The sequence below is a fragment of the Protomyctophum bolini genome (genome assembly GCF_963924005.1).
Source record: "Protomyctophum bolini genome assembly, chromosome: 17".
Lineage (NCBI taxonomy): Eukaryota > Metazoa > Chordata > Actinopteri > Myctophiformes > Myctophidae > Protomyctophum > Protomyctophum bolini.
In genome coordinates this window covers 32,043,559-32,071,550 of record NC_137878.1, presented here as the reverse complement: position 1 = coordinate 32,071,550, position 27,992 = coordinate 32,043,559, and the positions used below count along the sequence as shown (strand labels likewise).

Genomic DNA, 27,992 nt, shown 5'->3' with positions numbered 1-27,992 from the left:
AGATTGTTTTCGTCTCATGTCCGTTCATTTGTCCATCGGTGAGCAGCTAATCGCTGGGCAGATCAGTGTATAACTGCATGCACATTCCCAGTAGGCCATGGAAGAACCTCAACGCCTCTGTCCCTATCAGTACATAACTCAAACGATGGAAGAACCTCAACGCCTCTGTCCCTATCAGTACATAACTCAAACTCAAGATGTATGCATGTATCAGTCAGATTCTCGACATTGTATTACAAGAACTGGCTATGATTCACTTGCTCAACACCTTGCCCACGACAGACCCAGATGGAGAGTACTAAGTATGATTCACTTCCAAAGTTTGTCAGCCCTGGTATAGGCAAGTAAGGCAACACAGCCTGGTGGAGATCTGCACTCTGAGCAGTGTACTTTTCTAGTTTCATATGTGACAACCTCTTTCTTTATGGAGTATAGGTGTAATATTGTCTACCTTGATCAATGAAGTCACAACTTTAGTAACTCACAATTACTTTGATTAATAACTGCAATACCGTTGACAATTGTACTGTACTGTAATTGAGATACACTACTATACAAGTTACTGGTGATAGTAATAAGCATACAGTAATGTACCGTACTGTATGAAACTACTGCCCATCACTGGTAGGCACTAGGCAGTCGTAGACAGTAGCAGGCAGCAGCACAGCAGTAGTAGCAGGCAGTGGGCACTGAGCACTCGTATAGTATTTGTTTTGGGTACAGATGGGGGGTGGGTATGCATGTGTGTCTCGTGCAGAGGGGCGGGGTCATGGCCGCCCAGGCGCCAGTAGTACGCATCATGGCAGACAGAACCCAGACGAACCCAGACTCTGGAAATGTCACCTCCATCCCCATTGGCCTGGAGCCGCGGGCTACCGTTTGAGACGGCTGTTCCCATTGGCTGCATGGGGAAAAAAGAAAAAGAAAAGCCCCCCCGCCCCTTTCGGCGAGACGCCGCACGCACGCGCGCGCGCCCATGAACCCCCCCCGCCCCCAACACCCTCTCTTTTGTTATTGTAGTCAGCGAGGAGGAGAGGAGGAGGAGGAGGGAGCAGAGAGAGAGGGAGCAAGAGCACAGGATGCACGGAGGGAGCTCTAAAGCAGCCTGATAGTCTGATTAGAACCCTCGCCCCCCCCTTAAAAAAGAACCTACCAAACAACACCCCCCCCCCCCCCAAAAAAAAAAAAAAAAAACACACGCACACCCCGAAGAGCCGTCCTCATACCACCAGGACCCGGACTGATCCTCTACCTCAGCAGCCTCTGATGTGTGAGTATACCGCAAATACCTAACTAACTACTACAGAGAAATATAGACATATATAGTATACCGATGATCTCGTCTATTCTATCCGCTTGTTGTAGCCTCGCTACCCGCCGCGACCGCCCGGCGTCTCTTTTAAACCCATACTAAATACACCGAGGAGAGAGAGAGAGAGAGAGAGAGAGAGAGGGAGGAAGTCACCAGACAGACAGACAGACAGACAGACAGTTTACTGGGATCATGCTTCATGCTTGCATGATGTCTGCTCTCTGCTGCTGCTGCCTCGTCATGTTTTCATTACATTTTCCCAGCCATTCACCTCACAGTCATCGTGCATGGCCCCGAAAAAATAGCCTACCAATAGCGCTGTGCTGGGCTTGTAGATCTGCCCCCCCGCGCTCCCACGAGACACCTGAAGTATCAGGGTATTTTTAATGTCACAATTCATTTCGAACAACTAATAACACATCTGAAATGTGGAATGTTGACGTGATCATAAAGCTCTTACAACGTTACAACGTTGTTGTTAGAGCTGTGTGCCGTTTTTGTGTGTCGTTTTTGTTGTTGTTTTTTTATTTTATATATATAATTCCCTGTCTGGATTTGTTGAGAATGTTTAGAGACGAGCATAGATTTGGTGACGCGTGATGACCATATATGCAGTCAGTGGCAGCCAGGAGAACTGAATGGATGGTTGAATGTTAGTGGATCAGCTTTGACTTTCACAGTGTTGTTCATTGTTGTAGTCTACATTTAAGGCATCATCAAAGGTTATAGGAATAAAATGATAGATTTTTGACCTTGTCTTTTGACACTTAATCAAACTAGTAATTTATTGAGTCAATTGTGAAATTAAAAGGAATTAAGTGATTAATCGAGTAGCATACTGTGTTCTGTAACAGTTAAACACTTTCAACCTGGCATCTATTTCTGGGATTAGCCTATACTATGTTGGTGGTATATAGGTGAAAATATATATATAAAAAATCTAAAATAGATCTAAATCTCGCTATTTTTGCATGACCCTGTTCATGATGCGATGAAGTATAGTGCTTCAGCTTCATGGTGGTTAGTTAAGTGCTTAATCGGACTAATCAATTTAGTTGATTAGCCTCTTAATAGACTCTTCATGGTGATTCGTTGTATAATGTATAATAAATTAATACAATTATGAAGACAATTCGCTGCGAAGCGTTGTGAGCTTGTAGATCCGCTATTCTCAGAGTGCAACACCACCTGAGCGCAACCAAGAATAAAATGACTTGTCTTTTCTGGATCTCATCTCCACTCGTCCCTCCCTAACATTTCAGTCGACAGACATTTGTTTTGTCATAGTTTTTTATTCATAAGGCTTTATTCGTTTTTTTTTATTCTAAATGAACACTGCAGTGTTGGATGTGCTCTCCTCTCCATGCAGGGTCTGACTCAGAGCTTGGTCACCATGAAGCTAACAACGTGTCGGGACACCTGTTGACTGACCAGCTCAACACCAGGTAGGAAACGAGACTGACGCAGAAAGCTCTCATTCATGAACATCTGCAGTATAATCAGTTTGTGTGCCGCAGCCTCTGCTTCAGATCACGGCTTCACGTTGCAGCGTTCTCAGTATGCAGCAAATACAGTCTCACGTTGTGCCGTTCAGAGTATGGGTTTTATGGGTAAGAGGCAGCCTAGAGGTATAGCCAATCATGAAAATGTGTCACAGTCTACTAAGGTCGTCTTTACGGTCGCTAGAGAAGTAGAAAATGTAGTCCAGGCGCTTTTCAAGCACCTGGCAAAATTACGCAAGCCACAAGGAGCCGGACTCTTAATGATGTCACTGATCGAAGATAGATTAGTAGCCGTCTACTAGCCGACTATAGGCTGCCAAGCACAATAACTAATATAACCAAATATGTCCATAAATATGTTGTTTTAAAACTCATTCTAACTGCAGTGGATGGCAGAGTCCGCAATACACAGCTCACACTCTCAACGGGCAGCTACTTTATCAGGTACACTTGGTCAACGGCTCCTTAATGCAAGTTTCAATAATCAGCCAATCATGTGATCACAACCACTTCTGCTGGGGGGGAGTTGGTTCTACAGGATCTCTTCTCCAGTAGTCCCTCCCAATGTTAGTATAGTTTTTATTTATTGATAACATTGTCAATATACTTTGTCATAGTTTTAGTCATCATAGCTTAGTTTCATTTAGTTTTCGTCAGTAAAATATGATAGTTGACGGACATTTTTGGATAAGTGAACCTGATAAAGTGTCAGGGAGTGTATATTATCAACAATGGCGTTGGACCACTTTCAGAGCTTTGCATCCCAAACATCAAGGATGCAAGTGGTCTCACTCACCCTCAGAAGCAGTGGTGGTTTTGTTTTGAGACGATTATGATAGCTAGCTAACACTAGCTGGTAGGCTAGCTGGCATTACCTCAGGTAGCCTACATATCTTGCCTATTCATAATTAATTATCAGAGTCATATTATCCATACACCATGTGTCTTTCAGCACCAGTGTTACGGAAGCGGAGATCTCTCTCTCTCTCTCTCTCTCTCTCTCTCTCTCTCTCTCTCTCTGCCAGTGTGTGGGCTCCACTGTTTACAGAACGTCAGAGTTCAAGTGGTTAACTAATAAATGTGTCGGATAGTGTTTGCTGCACGTTAAAAGTCTCATGATCGTTCATGAGACTTTTAACGTTGGTTTCACCGTGACTATTGAAAGTTATAGAGTATCAGAATGAAACGTAGCGTGATATTTCTTTTGTTCAAAATGTTATGGTGCTAGTTATCATTGCTATAGACTCTGCTTAGTCTGCTATAGTGTTTGTTCAGTAATTGGGGTCTCCCTGTTTACAGGTTGGAGAGAGAGAGGAGAGAGTGCCAATCTATCAGCTTCATTTTTATATTGTTCCAGTTCTAAGTTTCTCTGCAAATGTATTTATTTAATCATTCCCAATTGTACTTGCATGTCTTCTTTCTCCTGAGTCCTTATTCGATTAAATTCTTATCCCGACCTGAAAATGTATGTCCTTCAGCTCCGTAGCAGCAAGCCAGTCCAGTGTGTCATTGTCTACTCTAGGTCAATTAAGCCACGATCACGGTGGCTGGTATTTGGGGCAGCTGGAAATCACGTGTTGCACAGTCTGTAATGGATCCCCACATTCGCAGTGGGCACTGTCTGTGAGACCCCACTTCTGTAATGCTGCAAAAAAACGTCCCATACCTGTCCGCAGGCGATTGAGGGTTGCTCACTCCTTACGGGGGAGGTGCTGGCCATGGAACATCTGTGGGGTCTGCAATGTATTGGTGAAGCCTGGATGGTTCGGCTGCCTTCCACTGGTCCCTCCATCCACCCAGGAAGCCTTGGAGGCGTCAGCTGGTGTTGTGCGGAGCAGTTCCTGGGCCTGTGTGGCAAAGGGGACGCGTGCGCTGTGGTGTCTCTGTGAGGACCCTGTGGAGGAGGTGGGATTCACTCATCTGTGCCTTCCGACTCATCTGTCTGTGCTTACCTTCTGACCTCTGCTGGAGTGATTCCAGCAAGGACAGAGAGTTGGTTTGTTAGAGTGGCTCGAAGACATCCGGAGACAGCCCGAAGGCCGGTGTTGAGGGCGGAATCCATCTCCTTGACATGAGGGCTACGGCTCCAGACTGGGGCACAGTACTCAGCGGTGGGGAACACCAGAGCCTCGGTGGAGATGCGCAGTGTCTTTGTTGTGTAATATCCCCACATAGTAGGCTACCGGCTAGACGCCATATCAATCAGCCATATCAGCGTCACGAGCGGTAGTCTTTCCCTTGACACTGTCCAGGTGTTGTTCAAAGGACAGTGTTCTGTCAAGCTTCACCACAAGATATGTCGGGGAGGACTGCATCTTCGACTGCATCTTCGACTGCATCTTCGACTGCATCTTCGACTGCATCTTCGACTGCATCTTCAACCATGATGTTGATTTTTCGCGTTGCTGTAGAGGTGGAATATTGTTGCTACGGTCTTCTCAACATTGAGCTTGAGGCGTCAGTCCTTCAGGTATCCTCAGAGAGGCCCTCCTCTACTGCTTCCCAGCATGACTTGCTGATGGCCAGGTCGTCTGCGTAGCCATACTTCCTTGATGTTTTTGCGGGTAGGTCTTGGATATAGATGTTGAATAGCATCGGTGCCAGGCCAGCACTGAGCCCTGCGGGACGCCGTTCTTGAGCTTTCGCACCATACTGCTTTGGCCGTTACTGGTGTGGAGCTGAAATCTGCGGTTTCCCAGCATCTCCATTATGAAGCTAACCTGTTACTGAACAAACACTGTAGCAATGATTACAATCACGATATAGATTTATTATACACAACACTTATTTTAACAAGAACATATTCCTGCACCTTTTCAGATATATTTTATATCTTGAGTTGTGAAGAGATGTGAATAAAAAAGAAAAGAAAAAGAAAATCAACTAAGCCTAAAACAACACATTCATCGATCATCGAATCAGCTATGAGAGGACAGCCCTAGGTCTACAAGCTCAGGTTTTGACCAGTTTTTATAGTAGTTTGTTGATTAATATATACTTTTTAATGTAGTAATGGTCTTTTTTAATTTCTTTTCTTTTTAAGGTATTAAAAAGGTCATTACATTGGCACTTTGCTGGCATCTGCATGGGGACCCCCCTCCCCCAAGATCATGTGGGGATCATGTGGGTGTCCCGACCTACAGGTTGAGAACTACTGGTCTAAAATGTGTCAATTTGGGGCCTTGTCCTTGACATGAAAATGGTTGAGAACCACTGCTTTACAGAATATATTCTCTCACACACACACACACACGCACGCACACACGCACACACGCACGCACGCACGCACGCGCACACACACACACACACACACACACACACACACACACACACACACACACACACACACACACACACACACACACACACACACACACACACACACACAACCTTGTCAGGAGCAGTTAGGTGTTCAGTGTCCTGCTCAAGGACACTTTTTTTTTTATCCTTACATGTTTTATTTCAGGTAGGTCAGTGTAGAGAGACAGGAAACAAAAGGACAGACAGAGGACAGACAGACAAGACTGGGTTGAGATTCAGACCCTGGTCACATATCTTCACTGTTGTATTTCTCTTCACCTTGTATTTACATATTTCAATGTGGTTTTATTTTCATGTATTAATGACCTATACTTCGTCATACTCCTTATCCAGATTCATCAAAATGTGACTATTGTAACGCCAGAAGCTATAGTGATTCTATATACTATAATTCATTATAGTTTAATTGTACAGATATTCTACGGGAAGTTCCAGACCCACAGGAACACACCCAGGGAGCCGCCCCGCGTCAGAAACGGTTGAGAAATGACAGAGTTACCGTGTGGGGGTCCCACTACTGTACTGTACTGTACTGTACTGTAATGGCACACCCGAAATCACCATATATACAGTTAATATGTGTCTCAGGGATAGAGTGGCTGGATGTGAACAGCAAGGTTGCCAGTTCGAACCCAGGCTCCCCCAGAGTTAGTGTCGAAGTGTCCTTGAACAAGACACTGAACCCCTAATTGCTCCTGATGTGCAGGTTGATACCTTGCATGGTTTCCTCCGGCATCAGTGTATGAATGTGTGTGTGAATGGGTGAATGTAATGCACGATCTATGTAAAGTGCATTGGATAAAGGCGCTATATAAATCCACCATTTACTATATACAGTGAGTAAATGCACTATTTTACGCTGAAACAGGTCTCAAAGTCACTCTTTTAGCACATAAATGAACACAAAGATATATTCAGATTCAGATTTATATAGTACATCAAGCTCAGTACTGTTTGTTTTTTGTTTACTATTTGAAGATTTGGATCTGGATCCAGCTAAGTGTGTCTGTGGGTTAATATTGAACCAAAGAAAAGTATTGAGTGACAAGAGCGCCTTAAATACATAAGGAACACAGGCTCTTTTTGAGTGGCGCTACCCCCACACAGAGTTGCACCACTCACTTCACACGGGTGTGATTTTTTTTACATTCCTGAAAAGCAAAGTTGATCTACAAATCTATGTGCAAATATGTACAAGCTCACGATCTACAAGCTTATTGCGTCGTGTTGTGAATTTGCCGATCAGCAATTTTGGCATGACCTCTTCTGGATTCATCGAATAGATAGTTGCAGCCCTTTTTGAATCAAGCGAAATGTCTAATTTTGTCTCTGTCTTGTGGATGTAACATGTCCAAAACGGTTACTTTTCAGGATAAAAAAAAACATAGCAAAAGAATCTACAAGCTCAAAACGTGTCGCTTCGCGCTGCATTTCGAGCTTGTGGATCTGCTATTATTATTATTATTATTATTATTATTATTATTATTATTATTATTATTATTATTATTTAAATAATGTAAACACTGTGGAGAAGAGCTGTATGGGGACTTCTCTTCTTTAACATTCTGCAATTTTAGGTGCCTTTTGTGTGAAAAAAACACAAAAAGTTAAAATATGGATATAAGAGGTTTTTCTTCCTAATGGCAACGATTTGTCTCACCTGTCCCCCCGGCCGCATGCAGCATAATGTCAGTGAACCCTCCGAGCAGCAGCGATGCGTGCCTCAGCATCGTGCACAGCCTCATGTGCCACCGGCAGGGCGGCGAGAACGAGGGCTTCGCCAAGCGGGCCATCGAGAGCCTGGTGAAGAAGCTGAAGGAGAAGAAAGACGAGCTGGACTCGCTCATCACGGCCATCACCACCAACGGCGTCCACCCCAGCAAGTGTGTCACCATCCAGAGGACCCTGGACGGACGGCTGCAGGTCAGTGACGCGCACACTATATATAGTTTATATACACACACGCACACACACATTGTCGGGCAGAAACCAGCTAACTCAATTTTGCACCTTTTTTTTTCATAAATCAACGCTATTGAGCACCCTTTTGTGTTTGTTAAAACATATATTGAAGTATTAAAAAGCACTTATGACAATTATTTAAAAAAAACTCTTGTATTTGATTAGTTCGAAAAAGTAATCAATTACATAATCACTAAGATTGTATTGTAGGCTATATTATTTTATTTCTCCGCCTGTGGACAGTCAGTCAGTCCGACGTACGTATGGATAGACAGGTCTTCTGAAGGTGATACTTCAGGAACACTTTGAGTGAATTTCATGACTTATGTACGCAATGAACTGATATCATGTAGGCGTTCAAAGGTCACTGTGACCTGACAAAAAACTAAAGCGTAAAAAAAATATGTTGTTCCAATGGATAGTTATTAATTAGTTCTTAATAATACTATTCATTGGTTCAATATTTATAAGTGCATCTATATGGTTTAGCAGTGTTTTTGTAGGGCAATACAGATTTGTAACTAATGTAACTTGTGCATAAAGTGCAGTATTGTTTTCCAATAATACAAGATACACTGTCAAAGTACACTACTAGACAAGTAGGCTCTACAATACATGATCACAGGTTTGGTTGTCGATAACCCACCAGTGTGTTGGTCCCCACATAACTTTGGTGGGGTCCCCAGATGACAATTTAAGGACTTTTAACTTTTAAAACCTTTTTAATACCTATAAAAAAATATATATATACAAGAAAAATACCATTAATGCTAATGTTTCAAAAATCAAGGTCTGAAAAGTGAAAAGGTTGAGAATCACTGGTCTAATCTACTTAGTTCATTGTAACTGAGTATCTCAAGCTTACTTTTAATAACTGATGAATTACTGTATTACTATTTAAGGAAAAAATATAATAGTAACTAGTTACTAAGGAAAGTAGTCATTTTGATTAAAATTGACTTTGATTTATTTAATCGCCTGCATACAACCAAAAGACAATCAATGATAGAAAACACACTAGACTTGTGTCCACTGTGGTCCCCTTACACAAATCGACAGGCACTGACATGCATAAATAACAATATTGCTACAGTAATATATTACTTGGTAAATATCAAACTGCCCAAACTGAGTGTTGTGCAGTGCAGCAGTTGTTGAGGCAGGTTTGCAGCAGCTTTTTTGTTAGGCTGCCCTGGAACCAGGTAAGAATGAATGGGGGCGAGGGCTGATGAAATCCATGGAAATATCCTGACTGTCGGGCAGAAACCTCCTATCTCCATGTTTCAACTTCTTTTATACATTTCCGTTATTTCCAATGCCCTACTTCGTCGAACAGACGTTGCACAAAAGTAGTGACAATAGCAGATCTACAAGGTTGCAACGTGTCACATCGCGATGCGTTGCGACCTTGTAGATATGCTATTTATATGATTTAAACAAGAAATATCGATAAAGGAACGGTTTTGGTGGTATGAGGTTTCCACCCGACAGTGAAGACATGCAGATTGCCTGCAGTGTGTGTGTGTGTGTGTGTGTGTGTGTGTGTGTGTGTGTGTGTGTGTGTGTGTGTGTGTGTGTGTGTGTGTGTGTGTGTGTGTGTGTGTGTGTGTGTGTGTGTGTGTGTGTGTGTGTGTGTGCGTGTGTGCGTGTGTATGAACACTTCGTTCACATGTACGCACGCAGGCCCACACACCCCAAAATGCTCGAGGAGATGCGACCACTTGGAGGGCGTGTCTGCTGTCTAGACCAGTCGTTCCCAAACTTTTTCATGTCAAGGACCCCCAAATTGACACTAATTAGCCCGCAGACCCCCATTTGAAAATATTTTTACGGCTCTAGCAGAGATTCTGAACCTGTTTTGTACACTCTCAGAGTTACAGACCCATAAGGGTCCATTTGGTTACAAACTATCATTTAGCTGGAGACCCCCTGGTTCCCCAGACCCCACTTTGGGAACCAACTTCTTACATCTGATAAATGCTGAGACACACACACACACACACACACACATGCACTAGATACGTACATCTCGTGGAACGAATTTCAAAAGGGGGTGCGCACGCTTTTCCGACACACCGAAGATCCGAAGCGGGGGGACATGCGATGCGATGCGAAAAAGCGATGGTCCGACATGTGCTGCTCCCGTGCTTGCGGTTAGGGTTAGGTTAGGATTGAGGTTTCGGATCAATAGTATGTCGGAACTAAAGCTACTGCACCCACTATGGGGTGCAGTACTTAGTTTAGACCGTTTTTGGCTTAGACTAGTCATTGGTTAGACCAGTCATTAGTCCTACAACTACAACCTATCTCAACCCCTCACCCTAAACCTAACCTCCCACGGGGCAGCACACCTAAACCTAACCTAACCTAACCAATGACTAGTCTAAGCTAAGTATGCACCCTGTACTATGTAGAGCAGATATTTCCGCTAGTTTTTAAAACAGAAATAATATGTTTTTGATTATGACTTGAAGGAAATAGGGATGCCACATGTTAGCGGACAGGCGTACAAGCGTGTACATCCGAAATTGTATTAATCTGATATTCTTTTACACGTATTTATTTATATTACAAATCTTGAAAAATTGTGAGAAACACTGCATTAGTGGAATCGGCCTTAAGGTCTTAATGGGTTAAAATTTGGGATGGGCCATCAATCATTGGTCATCACTTCAGATATTTTATTTTATAATAATTATGCTGAAAAATAAATAAATAAAGCCTGATAAAGCCTTTTGTGGTGATGAAGGCTGCAAATTGTTTTCTGGGGAAGCTTTCAAAAGAGTCAACAAGTTGGAACATTTTAAAATAAAAATACTATTTATGTTGGGATATGGGCCAACATTTAAATAACGGTGCATCCCTAGTTTTGGAATAAAGAGGCATTGCTTTTTTTCAAATTCAGTCTTTATAAGCTTTTTTTTCAGAATGGACAAAATTAAAAGAATGAGTTCATATCGACATTAGTTATATCAGTTATCGGCCATAACAGCATTTAATTATATCGGATATCGATATCGGCCAAAATGTCTCATCTATACATCCCTAGTTAAAATGTTGCACTACACTAGATCATTGGTCTTCAATAGGGGGGTCTGGGACCCCTAGGGGCTCCACAGAGTTACTGCGTGTGGTGTGTCCTCCAAATCTGACAGCAGGATCTTTCCTTTACCACTTTAGAGCACCGCAATGGACATAAGCTGAAAGGCTTTCTTGTGTTCTTAAAATCAATCAATATCAAATGAATCAATCAATCAAACTTGGAACCCTATCATTCCTATTCTGAGGCCAACATTAGCCGAAAATAGAAGATTATAGATCTTCTATTTTAGAGAAATGGTGGTTAAAGGTCTGAAAAATAATTAACATGAATGGATGTTGTGGTTGAGGTGTCCCTGCTTCATCTCTCTCTCTGCTTTTATAATGTTTATCCCACAACTTTGTAACCTATTTTTCACCCGGTGCCAATTGCCTAATTTTGGAGTCCTGACTCCTAGGCGACCACATTGTTAATGATATTTTGTAGCCTACAACTAACAAACAAAAATAAGTTAATTTTATTATACCATAGCAGATGTATTATGATGCATACATATTTGTACATTTAAATTGTATTTAATTTCATTTGTATGAGAGAGAGAGAGAGAGAGAGAGAGAGAGAGAGAGAGAGAGAGAGAGAGAGAGAGAGAGAGAGAGAGAGAGACTCGTGTGTGTGCGACTGTGCGTGTGATCATTGTTGTGTCTGCACCACAGGAAGGGGGTGGGTGTGTTTTCATTGGCTAAGGACTGTTTGGAGACTGTGCTCTGATTGACAGAGGACATCTGCTGTCACTTTCTGTCACCTTGTGGACACACAGGGTCAAGGGTCATTCTGCTCACCCTTGTATCTTAACTGCTCCTATCTTTCAATCTATGTTTCTAGCAGTTGTCTTGTTAAATAGCCATTAAATAGCTCTGTATTGTGACAGTACTCATCGCTATAGAGAGTCTTTGTTCAGTAACAGTGCTAGCTCTCTCTATATATTCTTTTATTCCACGATTTTTGTAACTCATTTTCTTCACCCGGTGCCAATTGTCTAAACTGTAATCCTGGGCAACCCTCTGCCAACCTGTGGAGAGCCTCGAACTGAGCTCATGCTTCCTTCAATGCATGAGGAGTGAGCAGGCCGCTTCTTATCACCTGACAGGGGGGAGTTTCCCCGGTAGGACGTAGCGCGTGGAAGGAACACGCTATTTACAAGAGAAATGGCTGCCAAGAGGGGTTAAACTAAAGGACAAGTCTGCACTAAATTAACATAAAGGCCTTTTTCTACTTAAGTAAGTAAGTAGTTCAGGAGAACATCAGCTCCCAGTTATTACTGCACGGCTTGCCGCACCCAAGCCGTGCTACCCATTGTACGCTGAGTTGGCGATGCCCAGGATCTAACCCCCGAAGGTGAGAGCTCTACCGACTGAGCTACCACTAATATTGATCCCTAAAGACTGGCCAGGGGTCTATTTGCAGAATCTCCCATGTTGTCGACCTTCGCCAGCATGAGCCGCCGCACTCGTAAATCTGGGGTTTTGAGGTGAGCGCTAAGCACAACTCATACCTGACCGCAGAGCGTCAGATAAAAGGAGAGTTTTTTCGGAGGGGGGGTTGCAGGGGTGACACTGACGACTCCCTCAAGCAGCAGGGTCTGGGGGTAAAATTTGTAATTTCCAGTATTCAGGTGGATTTGTGTAGTGTGCATCAGGCTTTACTAACATGATAGGATCCATTAAGAAGCCTTTGACCTTTGACCTGATTGACCACGCAAAAAGGGTGAAAAGCAGGAGAATTGCGGGCAGAAGAGTCGTGCAGGAGAAATGGTCAAATAAAAGAAGTCTCCTGCAAAATGCAGGGGGGTTGTAAGCAGGTATGACCATAACTGCCAATCAAAGTGACTGTGGAGGCTGGTGGGGAAACTGGACGTCGGGTGATGACACACCAATGCTGTCAGTTACTGAGATGTCGGATGTCAAGAACAACTATCCCTCAAGAAGGGAGTTAGAATTTCAAGGGTACCGGATTGACTGGTTGAGTCACGATTATTAGGAAATGTGCCCATATAATCAATTAATCATGCATGTGTCTCATACATTAGTTGCATTGAATCAGACATGAGTTTAATCTTCTTCTTCTTTCGTGTATCATCACATGGCCAACTCAGTGTCATGCAGCCATGCCCTCGTCTCTGGTCCTAAGTAAAAAAGGCCAGCTTCTGAGGGTGGGCTGTATAGGGGCAGTCTGTGATGATGTGCTCGGCAGTCTGTTCAGGCACGCCACACTCGCATGCCGCACTATCCGATAGGCCCCACTTCTTCATAGATGACTTGAAGCGTCCCACGCCACAGCGCAGACGGTTCAGCGAGGTCCATAGATGGCGTGGTAGGTCTTCTCCTTTAACGCCACCTGCTGGGTCCCGGATGTGTTGTTGAATCCGGGAGGGCCCGGCCGTCTCCCACGACTGTTTCCAGGATGCTGCCAGCCAGGCGTCTCTGGACGAGTCCTCAGGAATCGACTGTAGCATTTCTTGAGCTGCCTCGTTGTAGGGATGGCGAGACTTGAGCCTGCCTGGTGGTGACGGTGTTGTTGTGGCTTTGTGCAAGATGTGCCAGTCGTATTTCTGGGCTTTTCTTGCCAGGGCTAGCGTAGCCGCATCCCGTCGGAGACTGGCTGGAGCAATTCCAGCCAGGACTGGCAGGTAGGACACCGGTGTGGGTTTCAGACAACCAGTTACTATCCGGAGGGCGCTGTTAATGACAGTAGCTACCTTGTTTACATGTGGGCTTCTGCTCCAGGCAGGGGCGCAGTATTCTGCTACGGGTAGGACCAGGGCTTGTGTGGATACGCGTAGGGTCTTAGGGGAAGCTCCCCAAGTTGAGCCCGCCAGGCGACGGATGAGCGAGACCCTTGCTGTTGTCTTGGCCTTCACTTCATCCAGATGTTGCTTGTAGGACAGTGTCCGGTCCAAGCGGATAAGCAGTTGAAGATGGATGGATGGACCTATGATTAATTTCATGCTCATTATAATATAGTCTGATGAATAGCTGACAGACTTTTAAAACAATAATGTATTTTCTAATTTGTTTCCAAAAGGGGGAATAAGTACTGATGCAGAGTTTTTGTTTTTTCCGCAGGTGGCGGGGAGGAAAGGGTTCCCTCATGTTATTTATGCACGGCTGTGGCGCTGGCCCGACCTACACAAGAACGAGCTCAAGCACGTGAAGTTCTGCCAGTACGCCTTCGACCTCAAGTACGACAACGTGTGTGTGAACCCGTATCACTATGAGAGAGTGGTGTCGCCCGGCATCGGTGAGTCTGTTTTCATTAGGGATAATCGCTATTATGGTTTTTTGTGATAAAAAAAACGCTCGCATATCACAGAGATTTAAATTTATTGTGAAATTGTCATACACTAGGATGAATTAGCTTTTGTTGTGCTGCATATTCAGTACCACTTAAACCCCTCTATACTTGATAAAACTGACAATCTTCAATCTACACAAATCCCACGTTGTAAGCTTGTAGATTGGCCATTTTTGGTGAACGTTCCCCCCAGAATCAAGGACTATTTAAAGAGGACGGGAAGCGAAGACCGTACGGTGGATTCCATGTTGCTCCCTGGAAGGAAAGAAACATGCGCAGTTGAGACCAAGAAGTTGTACATGCACAAATCATAGATATGGCACAAATGGCCCAGCAGTTGGTGTGATGTCACTGAAAGGAGAGATGATTGTACATATCATGCCACGTCCGACCAGCATTACTGTCTGTGTGATGATCCATGCTGGGATTTACTTATCCACTTGCTGTTAAAATGTTAATATAAAAGGTCAAATGCAATGACGTGACATGATATGTACAAGCCTCTCTCCTTTCAGTTGCATCACGCCATCTGCTGGGCCATTTGTGCCATATCTATGATTTGTCACAGTACAACTTCCAGGTCTCAACCATGGACTATTTAAAGAGGACGAGAAGCGAAGACCATACGGTGGACTCCATGTTGCTCCCTGGAAGGAAAGAAACATGCGCAGTTGAGACCAAGGAAGCTGAATGTGGAAGTGTTGGCTGCATATAGCCCACTGCGCATGTTTCTGTCCTTCCAGGGAGCAACATGGAGTCCACCGTACGGTCTTCGCTTCCCGTCCTCTTTAAATAGTGTTGACTAGAATTTCGCCCCCCTTCGGGGGGCTCATCCCAGTGTCGTTGCAGCGCAATATGGGAAGAAGGAAATTGCGCGAGTTGACAGACTCCACTTCATGTTTCAGCTGTGTTTTTAAACTCAGTAGTGTGCCCTGCACACAGCGCACACTCGCAATTGCAGCTGGAGGGCGACGCGACACACACACACACACACACACACACACACACACACACACACACACACACACACACACTGAGATTTGGGAAATGCGCACGCAAGCACAGAATGCACGGCGTTACAGGATTATATAGGTCACCCGTTTTGGTGTGACACACACGGCTTCCACATTTAGCTTCATACTGGGTGAAAGTGTCCTTCCAAAAATTAGTATTTCGCTCGAAATTCTTATTCACAATGACATTGAGTTGAGGTGTTTGTGTTTTTAGGGTAATTGTTGCATAAGCGCTATTTCGCACTGGAGTCACGTGAGCCGGGCCATCTCACTCCCCTCCCCTGTGTCTGAAGCAGCTAGCATGGAAGCTTTATGGAACCTTTCCCTCCGAGTGCACACAACCATGCCGTTATCCACGCGTCCATCCGATAGCTTTTAATGTAAATGTCCCATCCACTGAGCAAAAGCGATATAAGCGCCTTATTCATTCATTCGATTCATTTGGGTGTGGGGCTGTGCAGTGCTGTGGGCTTTGTGACGGAGGCGAGCTGCTGCTGCTGCTGTTCGACTTCGAGTCGCTGTCTATGGAGCAGTATAGAGTAGGCGTGGCGCAGCATTAGAAGGGCGCAGCAAATACGACATTGAGGGGTAGAAACCATCCCGGTCGCGTGGTTCATGTAACGTGTGTGTCACTGTGAAAGACTGGCCCCATGAAGTGAACGTAGTTGGCGTAGTAGACGCCAACATGACGATTTTGACGTAGGCTGTTGAAGTTGAGCAACAATAGCGTGTTTGCCAAAAGTAATATTTAAACAGTAAATAAGACACTTAAACGGCTAAAAAATTGCCTATGTAAATTCTGGGAGCGTGCCGAATTTATTGTGCATATAGAGATGTGTGGTAAAAGTGTGGTTCGGTCGGAGAAAGAGTTGGGATAAACGGCCATGTGCTTATGTACCCCCTGTCTATTAGGGTAGCAGGATATTAATTTTGTATTCATCCTTAGGACCCCAAATCACACCTTAGAAAGCATGAGTGTCTATTTCAAACAAAGTGTTTTTTTTACTGGGGGGGTCATATTTTGACAGCAGGAACCCGCAAACCCACAATTCAACATTTTGGTTTGATGTTCCTTGCCCAGAATAGGGATGCTGGGGGTTCCAGTGACTAACAATGGCAAAAAGTTTTAAACATATTTTGATTATCGAAATAATATTGTTAAATAGTGCTGCACAATTAATAGATTAATTTCTAAATTTTAGCAAAAATTGTGCAGCACTAGTTGTCTGTCCAAATAATTTTAGTTACTCTTGTGTTTTTCACAAGAGATTCACATTTGAGCACGAATCGTGCAGCACTATCGTTAATCACAATAGTTTTGTGCAGCAGCAGTGACAAATGATGTGGTTTTGTCTGTTTATAACTGTCACTGTGTCTGTGTTCTTCTGTCTCCAGTGGGTCTCAGTCTGCAGAACACAGGTGCGTTTTACAATAATAAGATTATCATGTGATGTGATGTGATGTGATGTCTACTTGTTTGTCTGTTGTCTTTGTGTGTTTTATTGTTTAGTTAAGTTGAAAAAAACCGTCCCTGGTATGAGTCTAGGTGTGATAACTTTATTATTTACATATAATAGAAATACAAAGTAAAATGTTACCAGTCCCCCCAGGCAGGCTGATCAAGGAGGAATACATACATGACTGCATCCAGATGGACCTCCCGCCTGGCATGCACCCTTCAGACCACCAGGGGCCGCTGAAGTTACCCCCTACAGACCACTATGGACAGCCTCTACCCTCCCTACAGCTTCCCCCTGAGCCGGGCCGCGGCCCACCCCCATCTGTGACCCTCTACCCTAATCTGCCCGTCTCTCCCACTGGTAAGAACCTTGTCATCAGGGTAATATTAGGGCTAGGGCGATATGGACGGTTATTTCAAACTGTTGCCTCGATTACAATTAGTGAACAAGTAGTTAATTAATTTCGTTCTATCCCATTTGATTATACTGATTCGGTTTTGAAGTGTACAGATACTCTGTATACACTTATACTGTATGTTGGTTTGTTTACTGTTGAGTGAGAAAACAATGTTGCACATTAAGCTACCTGGCTGTGGGGACCCCCCTGAGGGTCCCCGAAGGGTCCCTGCTTTAAACCGTGTTCTGCTGACCTCTCCTCTAGGCTCTGGGGGTCCGGGGGGCTCCATGCTCCCCATGCAGGGCGAAGGCCTCCTCCAGATCACCTCCCCTCAGTCCCAGGTGATGACCCCCATGACGCCCACGCCCCCGCCCCCCTCCACCCCCACCCACGGACCCCCACAGCAGCAGGCTCCACAGCAGCCTCAGGGGTCCCAGTCGCAGCAGTCCCAAGCCCCCCAGCCTCCTCCTCAACCCGCGCCCCCGCATACCCCCGGACACAACGGCTACACCCCCTCCAAACTCACACCCAGCCAACAGACTGCCTTTCACAGTGAGTTACACAACACACACAGTGACTTACAACTCTGCCCAGTGCCTCCCTGCTTGTCACTGAGCATCAAGGTTTGGATTGGTTCCTGCGACATCCTAGCGTCATTACTCACTACTTGCTTATAGAGGGGTATGCGCAAGCATAAAGTGAGTTGCAAAGTGAGTTTTAACATTGTTTATCATCGTTTAACAACCAGAGACTTTTCTGTTTGGATGTATGGGCTGTCAAGGCCAGGAAGTCATTTTTTGCCACTCAGTAGGCGTTCCCACATAACTTCCGGGTATTATGATGATGTCACGCGCATGCCCTCTATTAGATGATCTAATAAAAGCTGATAACACACACACACACACACACACACACACACACACACACACACACACACTGTGATGTACAGTACATTACATATGACACCACACTGGACTCATTGTAACTGCGTGATGTGTTTGTGTCATTCACCATGCAGCCACGTGGACAGGCAGTAGCACGGCCTCCTATACTCCTGTAGGATCCCAGCCGAACGGAAGGAGTCACCAACAACCTCCACTCCATCATCCTAACCACTTCTGTAAGCACCTATTATACTGTAAATGCATTATATACCTTCACTATATCATATCCTAACCACTTTTTTATACCTATTGTACTGTATGTCCAAAATCTTAACTGTTCAGGAAGTGAAATTTCTTTTTTTTTAATTAAATTAAACAAAAATACTTTTAGAGCAACACAATACGGCCTCATAAAAGTCGGTATAGTGACTTTCTAAATGGTCAGATACTTGAATGTGTCCTAATATTATCATCTCTTTTTTCCCATCTGACTTTGTCATTATAATCAATGGGGGACACACCACCCAGAGCCATACAGTAAGACAGAGTTACGATTGATGGGGCAGTTTGAAATACATTGTTTTCAAAGAGGGCGGCACAAATATCAGCAATGTTAGGCATGTGTGCAACATGACAACTTTTTTATGGTATTGTACAGTGACAACTAAAGTCTCTGTAATGTTTATGTTGTACTATTACTAAAAGACGATCTAAAATAAAGGGATTTAAGATCATTAAAGCTGGGCTGTTGCCTGAGTCCAGTGCATTCTGCCAACTTCCGGTCCAGGACATTGTCACTCTGCCGCCATTGGACTGGTCCCATGAAGTGAACGGAGTTGTCGTAACTCTGTCTTACTCTATGGCTCTGAAGCTTTTTAAACACTTTTCATTGGTTCAATATTTGCAAAACCCACACACAGACGTAAAGAGTTCAAGGGTGTTCAAAAGAAACGTTGAAAAAAGGGAGATAGCTGGTGTCTGCCCGACAGCGAAGATGTACATTATACCTCCACTATGCCATCCTAACCTCTTCTGTAAGTTTATATAGGGTCTACCAAAATCTCCGGGAGTGGGCGTTAACATATGTGTCACGTGGTAGCGGCCGCCATGTTGGCTGGCTTTTCTGGTTTGTTTACAGTCAGCGACCATCCGTGTGCGTTCTAATTTTTAAACACCAGAGGGAGTTCAAAGAGCTCGTTCCTGGCGACAACACAGTGAGCCAACACCAGGATGGAAAGAAAAAACGTCGGCCTCGACATACCTTACATAAGGACAAGCTGAACTTTGAGGGAAAGGAGCGTTAGTGGTGGTAGAAGATCGAAAGCATCCTCTGTCCAGTCAGTGTGTTCATAGGGGTCGAGACCGTCAATATCCTTGATTTTGTTGAGGTAACGCTCCTTTTCCTCAAAGTTGGTTCGGTACTGGAACCAAAAATGGTCACCGGTTCCGTGACAGCACCACAGTTCCAAGAACCTAGAACGGAACCAGTTCTAGAACCAAAGTTATTTTGGTGGAAAAGGGCCTACGAGTGTTTCCCTAATACTGGATCGGAAGTTCATAAGTTACTTATTTATATATTTTTCTCCAGAATTTCATGAATTCCAAAAAAAGAAGTGATAATAACCGATCTACATGCTCACAACGTGCTGCATCGCGACACATTGTGAGCTTATATATCGGTTATTTTCACTAATTTGGGTCCCTTTGTCTCCTTTGGGTCTCTAGCTAAAGAAATTGGGAACCATTGCTCTATAGTAGAGCAACGGTTCCCAATTCTTTTAGTATAGAGTCTATACTATAGCAGTGGTTCCTATGTGGGGGGAGGGGGGGGTCCAGTTCAAATATGATAATTCTTTGGGGCTCACCGCCTGAGCAGGTCATTATTCCAACATTACATCCCATTATTCTGACGTTCCGTTGGCCCCACTATAACTAACCCTAACCCTGACCTCACACGGCACGCTGGAATTATGAGCGGACCCACTATTGTCCCTATTTACAGTTATGAATAATGAGAGCCTCGTGGTTGAGTTCAGCAGTAAATGGTTGGTTAAAAGCTTTATGGAAAAGAAAAAGATCCTATGAAGCGAAATGTGTTGTTGATAATTCATAGTTCTTTTCTGGTTGCTTTTCAGGGTCACAACACCACGGATCCAACTCGTTCCCTCCACCTGTATCCAACCACCCTGGTTAGAAAGACTATCTATGAATACGTTACATACTGGAATAGTGGCCAATAGTCAACTCCTCCTTCACATAGCACTGAACATGCTGTATAGTTGGCAGTGTGATACTCTACCGCTAATGGATTAAGATGAGGAGATTGAGCGATGGTTGTCTTGTCGTTGACCTTTTGGCAGGTCCAGAGTTCTGGTGCTCCATCTCCTACTTTGAGATGGACGTGCAGGTGGGGGAGATGTTCAAGGTCCCGGCCAGCTGTCCCGTGGTGACGGTGGACGGCTATGTGGACCCGTCCGGAGGGGACCGTTTCTGTCTGGGCCAGCTGAGCAACGTGCACCGCACCGACGCCAGCGAGAGAGCCAGGTCCGTGGCCTCCTCTGCTCTTATTCACCAAGGCCCCTTTTCCACCGGGGTTGAACCTAATATTGAACCAGTTCAGAGTGTTTCCACTGGGAATGAATTCAAGGACCACAATGAAAATAAGTTCGGAAGACTATTTATCCTTGACGCTTCCAAGATGAACATGTTTTTTTCTTGCATGTCGTCTGTCGTCTAATACAATCAAATAAAATCAAGAATTGGTTCAGAACCCTTAAAGTTGGTTCGGAACTGGAACCAAAAAATGGATGCCAGTACCGTGAAAGCACCAAGGTTCCAAGGATCTACAAAGGAACCAGTTCTTGAACCAAAGTTCTTTTGGCGGAATAGGGGCCTTTTGAATGTCTTTCTTAGCCTCTTTGTCATGTCAAGAACCCCCAGTTTGAGATGTATTAAATCAGTCGTTCCTCTATCTAAATCAGTGTTGTCCAGCTTTTTGGGCGGCTTCAGTATGATTTAATATCACTGGGGACCCCCCACACACACACACATTGTACACTCTCCAGTGTTTATTTATCGCTGAGATAGTACAAACTAAATGGTTTTTGATAGATTATTTAGGTTAGTTTTTTTCTAGACATAGAAAGTGATTTTCATAGCATGCTGTTTCGACAGATGCTAGGTTCATTGTTTACCTGGGCTGGTATCATATAGTTTCAATGTGCAGAATGTTTAGATGTAGCGTGCTGTTTTGACAGGTTAATACAGTATAATATAGTATACTGGTATACTATAGTTTCAATGTACAGAATGCTATGTTTGTTGCAGGTTACATATAGGTAAAGGCGTGCAGCTGGAGTGTCGTGGGGAGGGAGACGTATGGATGCGTTGTATGAGCGACCACGCGGTCTTCGTACAGAGCTACTACCTCGACAGGGAGGCTGGCAGAGCGCCTGGTGACGCCGTGCACAAAATCTACCCCGGAGCTTACATCAAGGTGAGTCTCACTGTTTCACCCATCTGTCCATGTTACACTTAAGGCCTGATGTACATTCACCCATCTGTCCATGTTAAGGCCTAATATACGTGTATGTGTACATAGCTGTATGCCGGTGTAGAAAATAGTGAATCTGTAAGGTTCAAAATGTGTTTTTTCAGCCGGAAGTCTTATTTTGAAGACCATTAACTTGCGGGTTGTGAACCGTGTGTGTGTGTGTGTGGTTCATCCTGCAGGTGTTTGACCTGCGGCAGTGTCACAGACAGATGCAGCAGCAGGCGGCCACAGCGCAGGCAGCGGCCGCGGCCCAGGCGGCCGCGGTAGCGGGCAACATTCCCGGACCAGGGAGCGTGGGCGGAATCGCACCCGCAGTCAGTGAGTGTTTTCCATATCACCTGTTGTACTTCACCCTCAAGATGCCTTAGTTTCGATCTAAAGATAGAGATAACTTCTATAACTTCTCAGACTTTGTAGCGAATGTTATTTCTTTAAGGAATGATATTAATAGTTACAATTTAGTTAAATGATTGGCTGCCATGTGTGTGGGTGCATGTGCGTGTGTGTGTGTGTGTGTGTGTGTGTGTGTGTGTGTGTGTGTGTGTGTGTGTGTGTGTGTGTGTGTGTGTGTGTGTGTGCGGGAGAGAGAGAGAGAGAACCTCAAAACGTGTTCTGTTTTCTTGTTCCCGTTACAGGTCTGTCTGCCGCAGCAGGGATCGGCGTGGACGACCTGAGGAGGCTGTGCATCCTGCGTCTGAGTTTCGTCAAGGGCTGGGGGCCCGACTACCCCCGGCAGAGCATCAAGCACACCCCCTGCTGGGTGGAGGTGCACCTGCACCGCGCACTGCAGCTCTTGGATGAGGTGTTGCACACTATGCCTTTAGCAGACCCAGGGCCTGCTAACTGAGTAGCAGTGGTTCTCAAAACGTTAGATATTTCGTCTTTCTTTCTTTCTTTCTTTCTTTTCAAGGACCCTGATAACTCTGACTAGCGTACAGATGGAACCAAATGCGAAGCCCCATGTGTACGCTCTCAGAGTTGCAGACCCGTAATGGTGCATTTGGTTCCATTTGTATGCTCTCAGAGTTACAGACACGTAATGTTCCATTTGTACGCTCTCAGAGTTGCAGACATATAAGGGTCCATTTGTACACTCTAAGAGTTACAGACCCGTAATGGTGCATTTGGTTCCATTTGTATGCTCTCAGAGTTACAGACACGTAATGGTCCATTTGGTTCCATTTGCACGCTCTCAGAGTTGCAGACATATAAGGGTCTATTTGTACACTCTCAAAGTTACAGACCTGTAAGGGTCCATTTGGTTCCATTTGTACACTCTCAGAGTTTCAGACCTGTAAGGGTCAATTTGGTTTCATGTGTAGCCTACACTCAGTTACAGACCTGTAAGGGTCCATTTGGTTCCATATTTTGTACATTCTCAGAGTTTCAGACCTGTAAGGGTCCATTTGGTTCCATGTGTACACTCTCATAGTTTCTGACCTGTAAGGGTCTATTTGGAATGACCCAATTTGGGGGTCCCTGGACCCCACTTTGAGAACTCTGCTGAGTACAATTCATGTTCCAATTCCAATCCGGATCAAAACGCCCACACATACTATAAATCCTAGCAGATATGCACACAGCTACAACTCTAGTGTATCTTTGCTGCAAGCCAAACACTCGCTCCCAGAAATGTACAAAGAATATTTACGCCGCAAATACACACACACACACACACACACACACACACACACACACACACACACACACACGCACACACACACCAAGAAAATGCATTTAACAATCAGTGTGGACAGCCTAATCACCCATGCTGTCACACACATGCACACGCAACATACACACACACACACACACACACACAGCGAACACACACACACTTGCAACCACTCTTAACCAAAACATGTGTGTGCGTGTACATGTACACACAGACATACAACTACTGATGTCTTTGACATAATGTGTCATGCTTTGCAACGGAGAGAGCAAGCTTTCTCCACAATCTGAACCAAACCCGGCTGGTTTTGAATCGATGTGTCCTGACACAAAATGTATCTTTGTCCTCTTCTGTTCTACCTTTCAACTAACATGTTTGTATGCACTGTAGAAACCCAGACCCCCCCCTATATTATATGCACTTTGGTACTCCTTCACAGCAACATAGACAAAACCCTATGAACACACACACACACACACACACACACTTAAAGCGACATGGCAGATCGAGACATGACAAGACAAGACAACTGAAATCAAATAACCGAGGGTCCATTCAGATGACAACGAATTGGGTTAGCTTAATAAACCATGATAACAATAAAAGCTGACAAGACAAAATGTCTCTCCAGACCCATAAGCCAAATTCCAATACTCAAATTTCTGCATCCTCCGTCCTCCAGCGTGACCAGAAATCATTCAGTTCCCTTTACTTTCTGGGGAGCCGAGAGCGAGGAGAGAGGAGGCTCGTCAAGCAAGCAAGGCTCAGCCAGGAGACATCAAAGCAATCAAATTCCAATACCCAAAATCTTGGCCACTCGTTCACTCACACTTGGTCACTCCGGAATGGTGGTGTTACGGTGAAATTGGTGACCTGCTGAAATATGTGACAATCGTGTGTAGACAATCTCATAATGTCAGTGTCCGAATGGAAATCATTGCAGTTTGTTATTAGCAGGGTTGCATTTAGCGGTATTTACAGTAGGCCATGTATTTAAGACCTCCATGTAAGTTATGTGAAGTCCACAAGATAGTCACATATTTTGGCAGGTCACCAATTTCACCATAACGCCGCCATGCTGGAGTGAGCGAGTGGCAGAGATTTTGTGTAGTGGAATTTGGCTCAAGTGTATCCTTCATGACTCCTTTGCGGAAGTGTTTTCATGGGAAGGTGTGACGTATAAATTCCCCTCCTCCACACCACAGTGATCCAGCTGTGTGACACGTCAACGGTAATCGCCGTCGCTTCAAAATGACACTGATAAGTGTCACAAGAACAATTCATTAAAGCGAAACTCCATCCTCGCCTCCCCTCCTTCACTCGTTTAGCCGAACGGAGGACACGAGGATGGAAGTTTGTGTATTGGGATTGGGCTATGGCAGTGGTTTTCAACCATTTTCACATCAAGGCCCATTATTTATTTGGCATTTGAGCCACGGACCACCATTTGATGACATTTAGCCTAGCAGAACCAAAACATTTAATATTTTGTTTAAAAAAAAATACTCTTGAGAGTGAAAATGAAAAAGGGCCCATCATTTAACTGGGGACCACCTGGAATCCCTTCAAGGACCACTGGTGGTCCCCGGACCACTGGTTGAAAACCACTGGGCTACGGGAAGGTTTCAGTGAGTGACTAGTGAAAATGCGTGCTCGCAGCAGGTGAAAAAGGCACGACCCACATGGACCCATACTGAATTCTGTCACCTCTGTGCTTGTATTGTACTCTGCTGTGTGTGGATCTAAAAACTCAAAACTAGCCGTCATCGTTAGCCTGGTAGCCCTCGCTAGAACCACTTTCAACCTAATTTATTTTCTTACCAAAAGATCTTTAAAAAAAAAGCCAAAAACATTCAGCTTTAAAGTAGTGTTGTGGATATTTGTGATGAAACAGTGCTGCCGTGTATGTAACCAAACCTTTTTGCCATATGGTGAGATCTCGCCAAAGCCAGAATACCTCATGATATAACAGTGCAAAACTCACGTTTTCGTTTTTTTAATCTTCTGATGCTAAGCTTTAACGGGTTACACAGTCTATACATGAACAGGCTGACGTTAGCAGTGGTGGACAAAGTATACTCAAGTACATACTCAAGTATTCAAAAATAGTGAAAATAACAGATGTGCAAGCTCACAATGCGGTACACAGCGTTTAATTTGTATTCCTAGAAAGTAAACAGTAAAACATGTTTATATTTGAAATGTCAAAACTGCTCGGAAAATGTACATTAAGTAAATTCAAGTAAATGCACTTAATTACTGTCCACCACTGGACGTTAGAATCTTCATGATTGCAGCGCTCTAGTTCTTCAGCTTTAAACTTTCAAAATGTTTTGTCAAAAAAGCTCTTGTCAAGGGAATCAGGTTGGCACTGAGACACTAGCAAAGTGGTCTGTAATACCTGCCGTGATGACCCTGAATAATATGTCTTTTCACTAAATAATTCACTTCACACCATACTATAGATGGTCATATACACAGACGCCACATTAGGCACTGGATCGTACGTCAATGTCGCCACCATATTGGTTCGGGCAACTTGGCCAAAACTCTACAAAACATTTTTAAATGGTTCAAATAGCCAATATACAAGCTCACAACATGTCGATGTAGATGTCTATTTTCACTATTTTAAAATGTTTTTGAAAATACAAAACAATACCTAAAAGGTTTAGGCATAACGGTTAGATGGGGCACCATTAACATACACATTTACAAAACAATTTTAAGAAAAAGGAAATGACACCAATCAAAACAATATAGACCAATTAACAGCAAACTATGTTTAGGTTTCTGTGTTCATGCTGTCGCAGTTCATTTCCATATGTTGGCAGCGTCACACAATGTTTCACCATCTGTGAAACAATCCAGGACATGAAATGCTTGTATAATCCAGACAAGAACAAATGCCTAACGTATGTATGACAGACTGATCTACAGTAGGTATTTTTGGTGTGACACCAAGTATATTTCTGTCTACACGCTGTGTGTCTCAGAGGTGGACTGTGGATCGTTCAAACATTTGCCTACCACTGATATCATCTGTGGTGATTTCGCGATATCGTTGCTGGCAGTGGTGGAAAGTAACTAAGTACTGTACAATTTTGATGTTTTTTTTTTTTTAATACTTACCACTACGTCTCAGAGTCAAATATTGTTACTCCACTACAATTACTTGATAACTTTAGTTAATACTTTGATGATTTGGGATATTCTTACAAAACATACATTAATCACTTCGGCCCTATATTCTTTTTGGAAATAGGCGATCTACAAGCTTGTAGATCTGATATTTATACTGCATAATGAGTACTTTTACTTTTGGTACTTTAAGTATATTTTGATGCCAATACTTTTGTACTCTTACTCAAGTAAAAGTTTAACATCAGAAATGTACTTGTAACAAAGTATTTCCACATTGTGAGTCAAGTAAAAAAAGAACGTCAGTACTTCTTCCACCACTACTATAAAAAACGAAATAAACAAATATCAGTATCGGCCAAGAATTTACATATCGGTGCATCCCCTTGCATTATGTTATGATAAATATGAAACATTTCATAGTTAATTATTATGTAATATTTACCATTTGAGTACATATAGCATCAGTGGAATGCAGATCGGTAAACTATGTACTCGGTACATTTAAGGACCATTAATTGAACTCAAGTTAAATTATTTTTGCCTTGAAATTCACAAATAAATGTTGCCTTTCATATATGATATTTTGGGGGATAGTTTTGCTTTTCCTTTGAGGACATTGCAGGCCGGATTACCATGATCCATGGGCCGTTGGATCAGGCCAATCACTTGTGCCGTCCATAATGTTCTGTCCTCACTTTTTATCCCCAATACGTACATTGCTCAGCCAATCAAATCACCGCTATGGAGTGCTCAGCCAATCAAATCATTGCTATGGGGTACACACAAACACACAAAGCTGGGCAAAGGAGGGGCGAGCGGCCCTCAAAGATCACTGAGAATCACTGCTCTATATTCTGACCCTAAACCAAAACAATTCACTTACCACTAGAAACAGCTTTAGTCCTCTCTTGTGTTTTAGCAACAGTCTTTGGACAGCTCATCCCATACCGATGAATCTACGGGAATAATAGACCATTCCACATGGAAAGCCCTCTCCCATTTCTCTTTGTTTCAAACATAAACTATATAGATAATATGTTATTGAGTGTGAAACCTAATCAATTTGGCTATTTTATGGGTATTGTTATTTCTATTCATGTTGTTATTCTGGTTATTTTATTGTAAAGACGTGCTGCTCTTGTAATGTTGGCTGTACATCAAAGTGAAATAAAAATACAGCATTGTCATTTTGATACAAACTTTGTGGAATGTGTTTCTGCTTTAATATATGATTGTGTATTGTTGTGTGTGTGTGTGTGTGTGTGTGTGTGGGGGGGGGGGGGGGGGGGGGACATACTAATACAGTAGGCCTAGATCTGGTCCATAGCTCTAATGGTGCAACGCATTAGAGCTATGGACCAGAGCTACAGTAGGCCTA

At 43.8% G+C, this 27,992-nt stretch overlaps 1 protein-coding gene across 2 annotated transcripts; it reads left to right on the top strand.

Moving 5' to 3' along the window:
• Positions 1-1,026: 1,026 nt before the first annotated feature.
• On the top strand, positions 1,027-27,813 carry smad10a (SMAD family member 10a). Of its 2 annotated transcripts, none has more exons than XM_080787923.1 (13): positions 1,027-1,270; positions 2,682-2,757; positions 7,818-8,058; positions 14,260-14,434; positions 16,897-16,920; positions 17,112-17,321; positions 17,623-17,910; positions 18,377-18,478; positions 20,378-20,431; positions 20,603-20,786; positions 21,570-21,738; positions 21,975-22,113; positions 22,431-27,813. In XM_080787923.1, exons 1-13 carry the CDS (start codon positions 1,267-1,269, stop codon positions 22,640-22,642), a joined length of 1,878 nt encoding a protein of 625 aa, XP_080644049.1. In that variant the 5' UTR covers positions 1,027-1,266; the 3' UTR covers positions 22,643-27,813. The 2 variants fall into 2 exon arrangements, with proteins under 2 accessions (XP_080644049.1, XP_080644048.1); XM_080787922.1 differs by having other exon boundaries at positions 17,103-17,321.
• Positions 27,814-27,992: the final 179 nt, after the last annotated feature.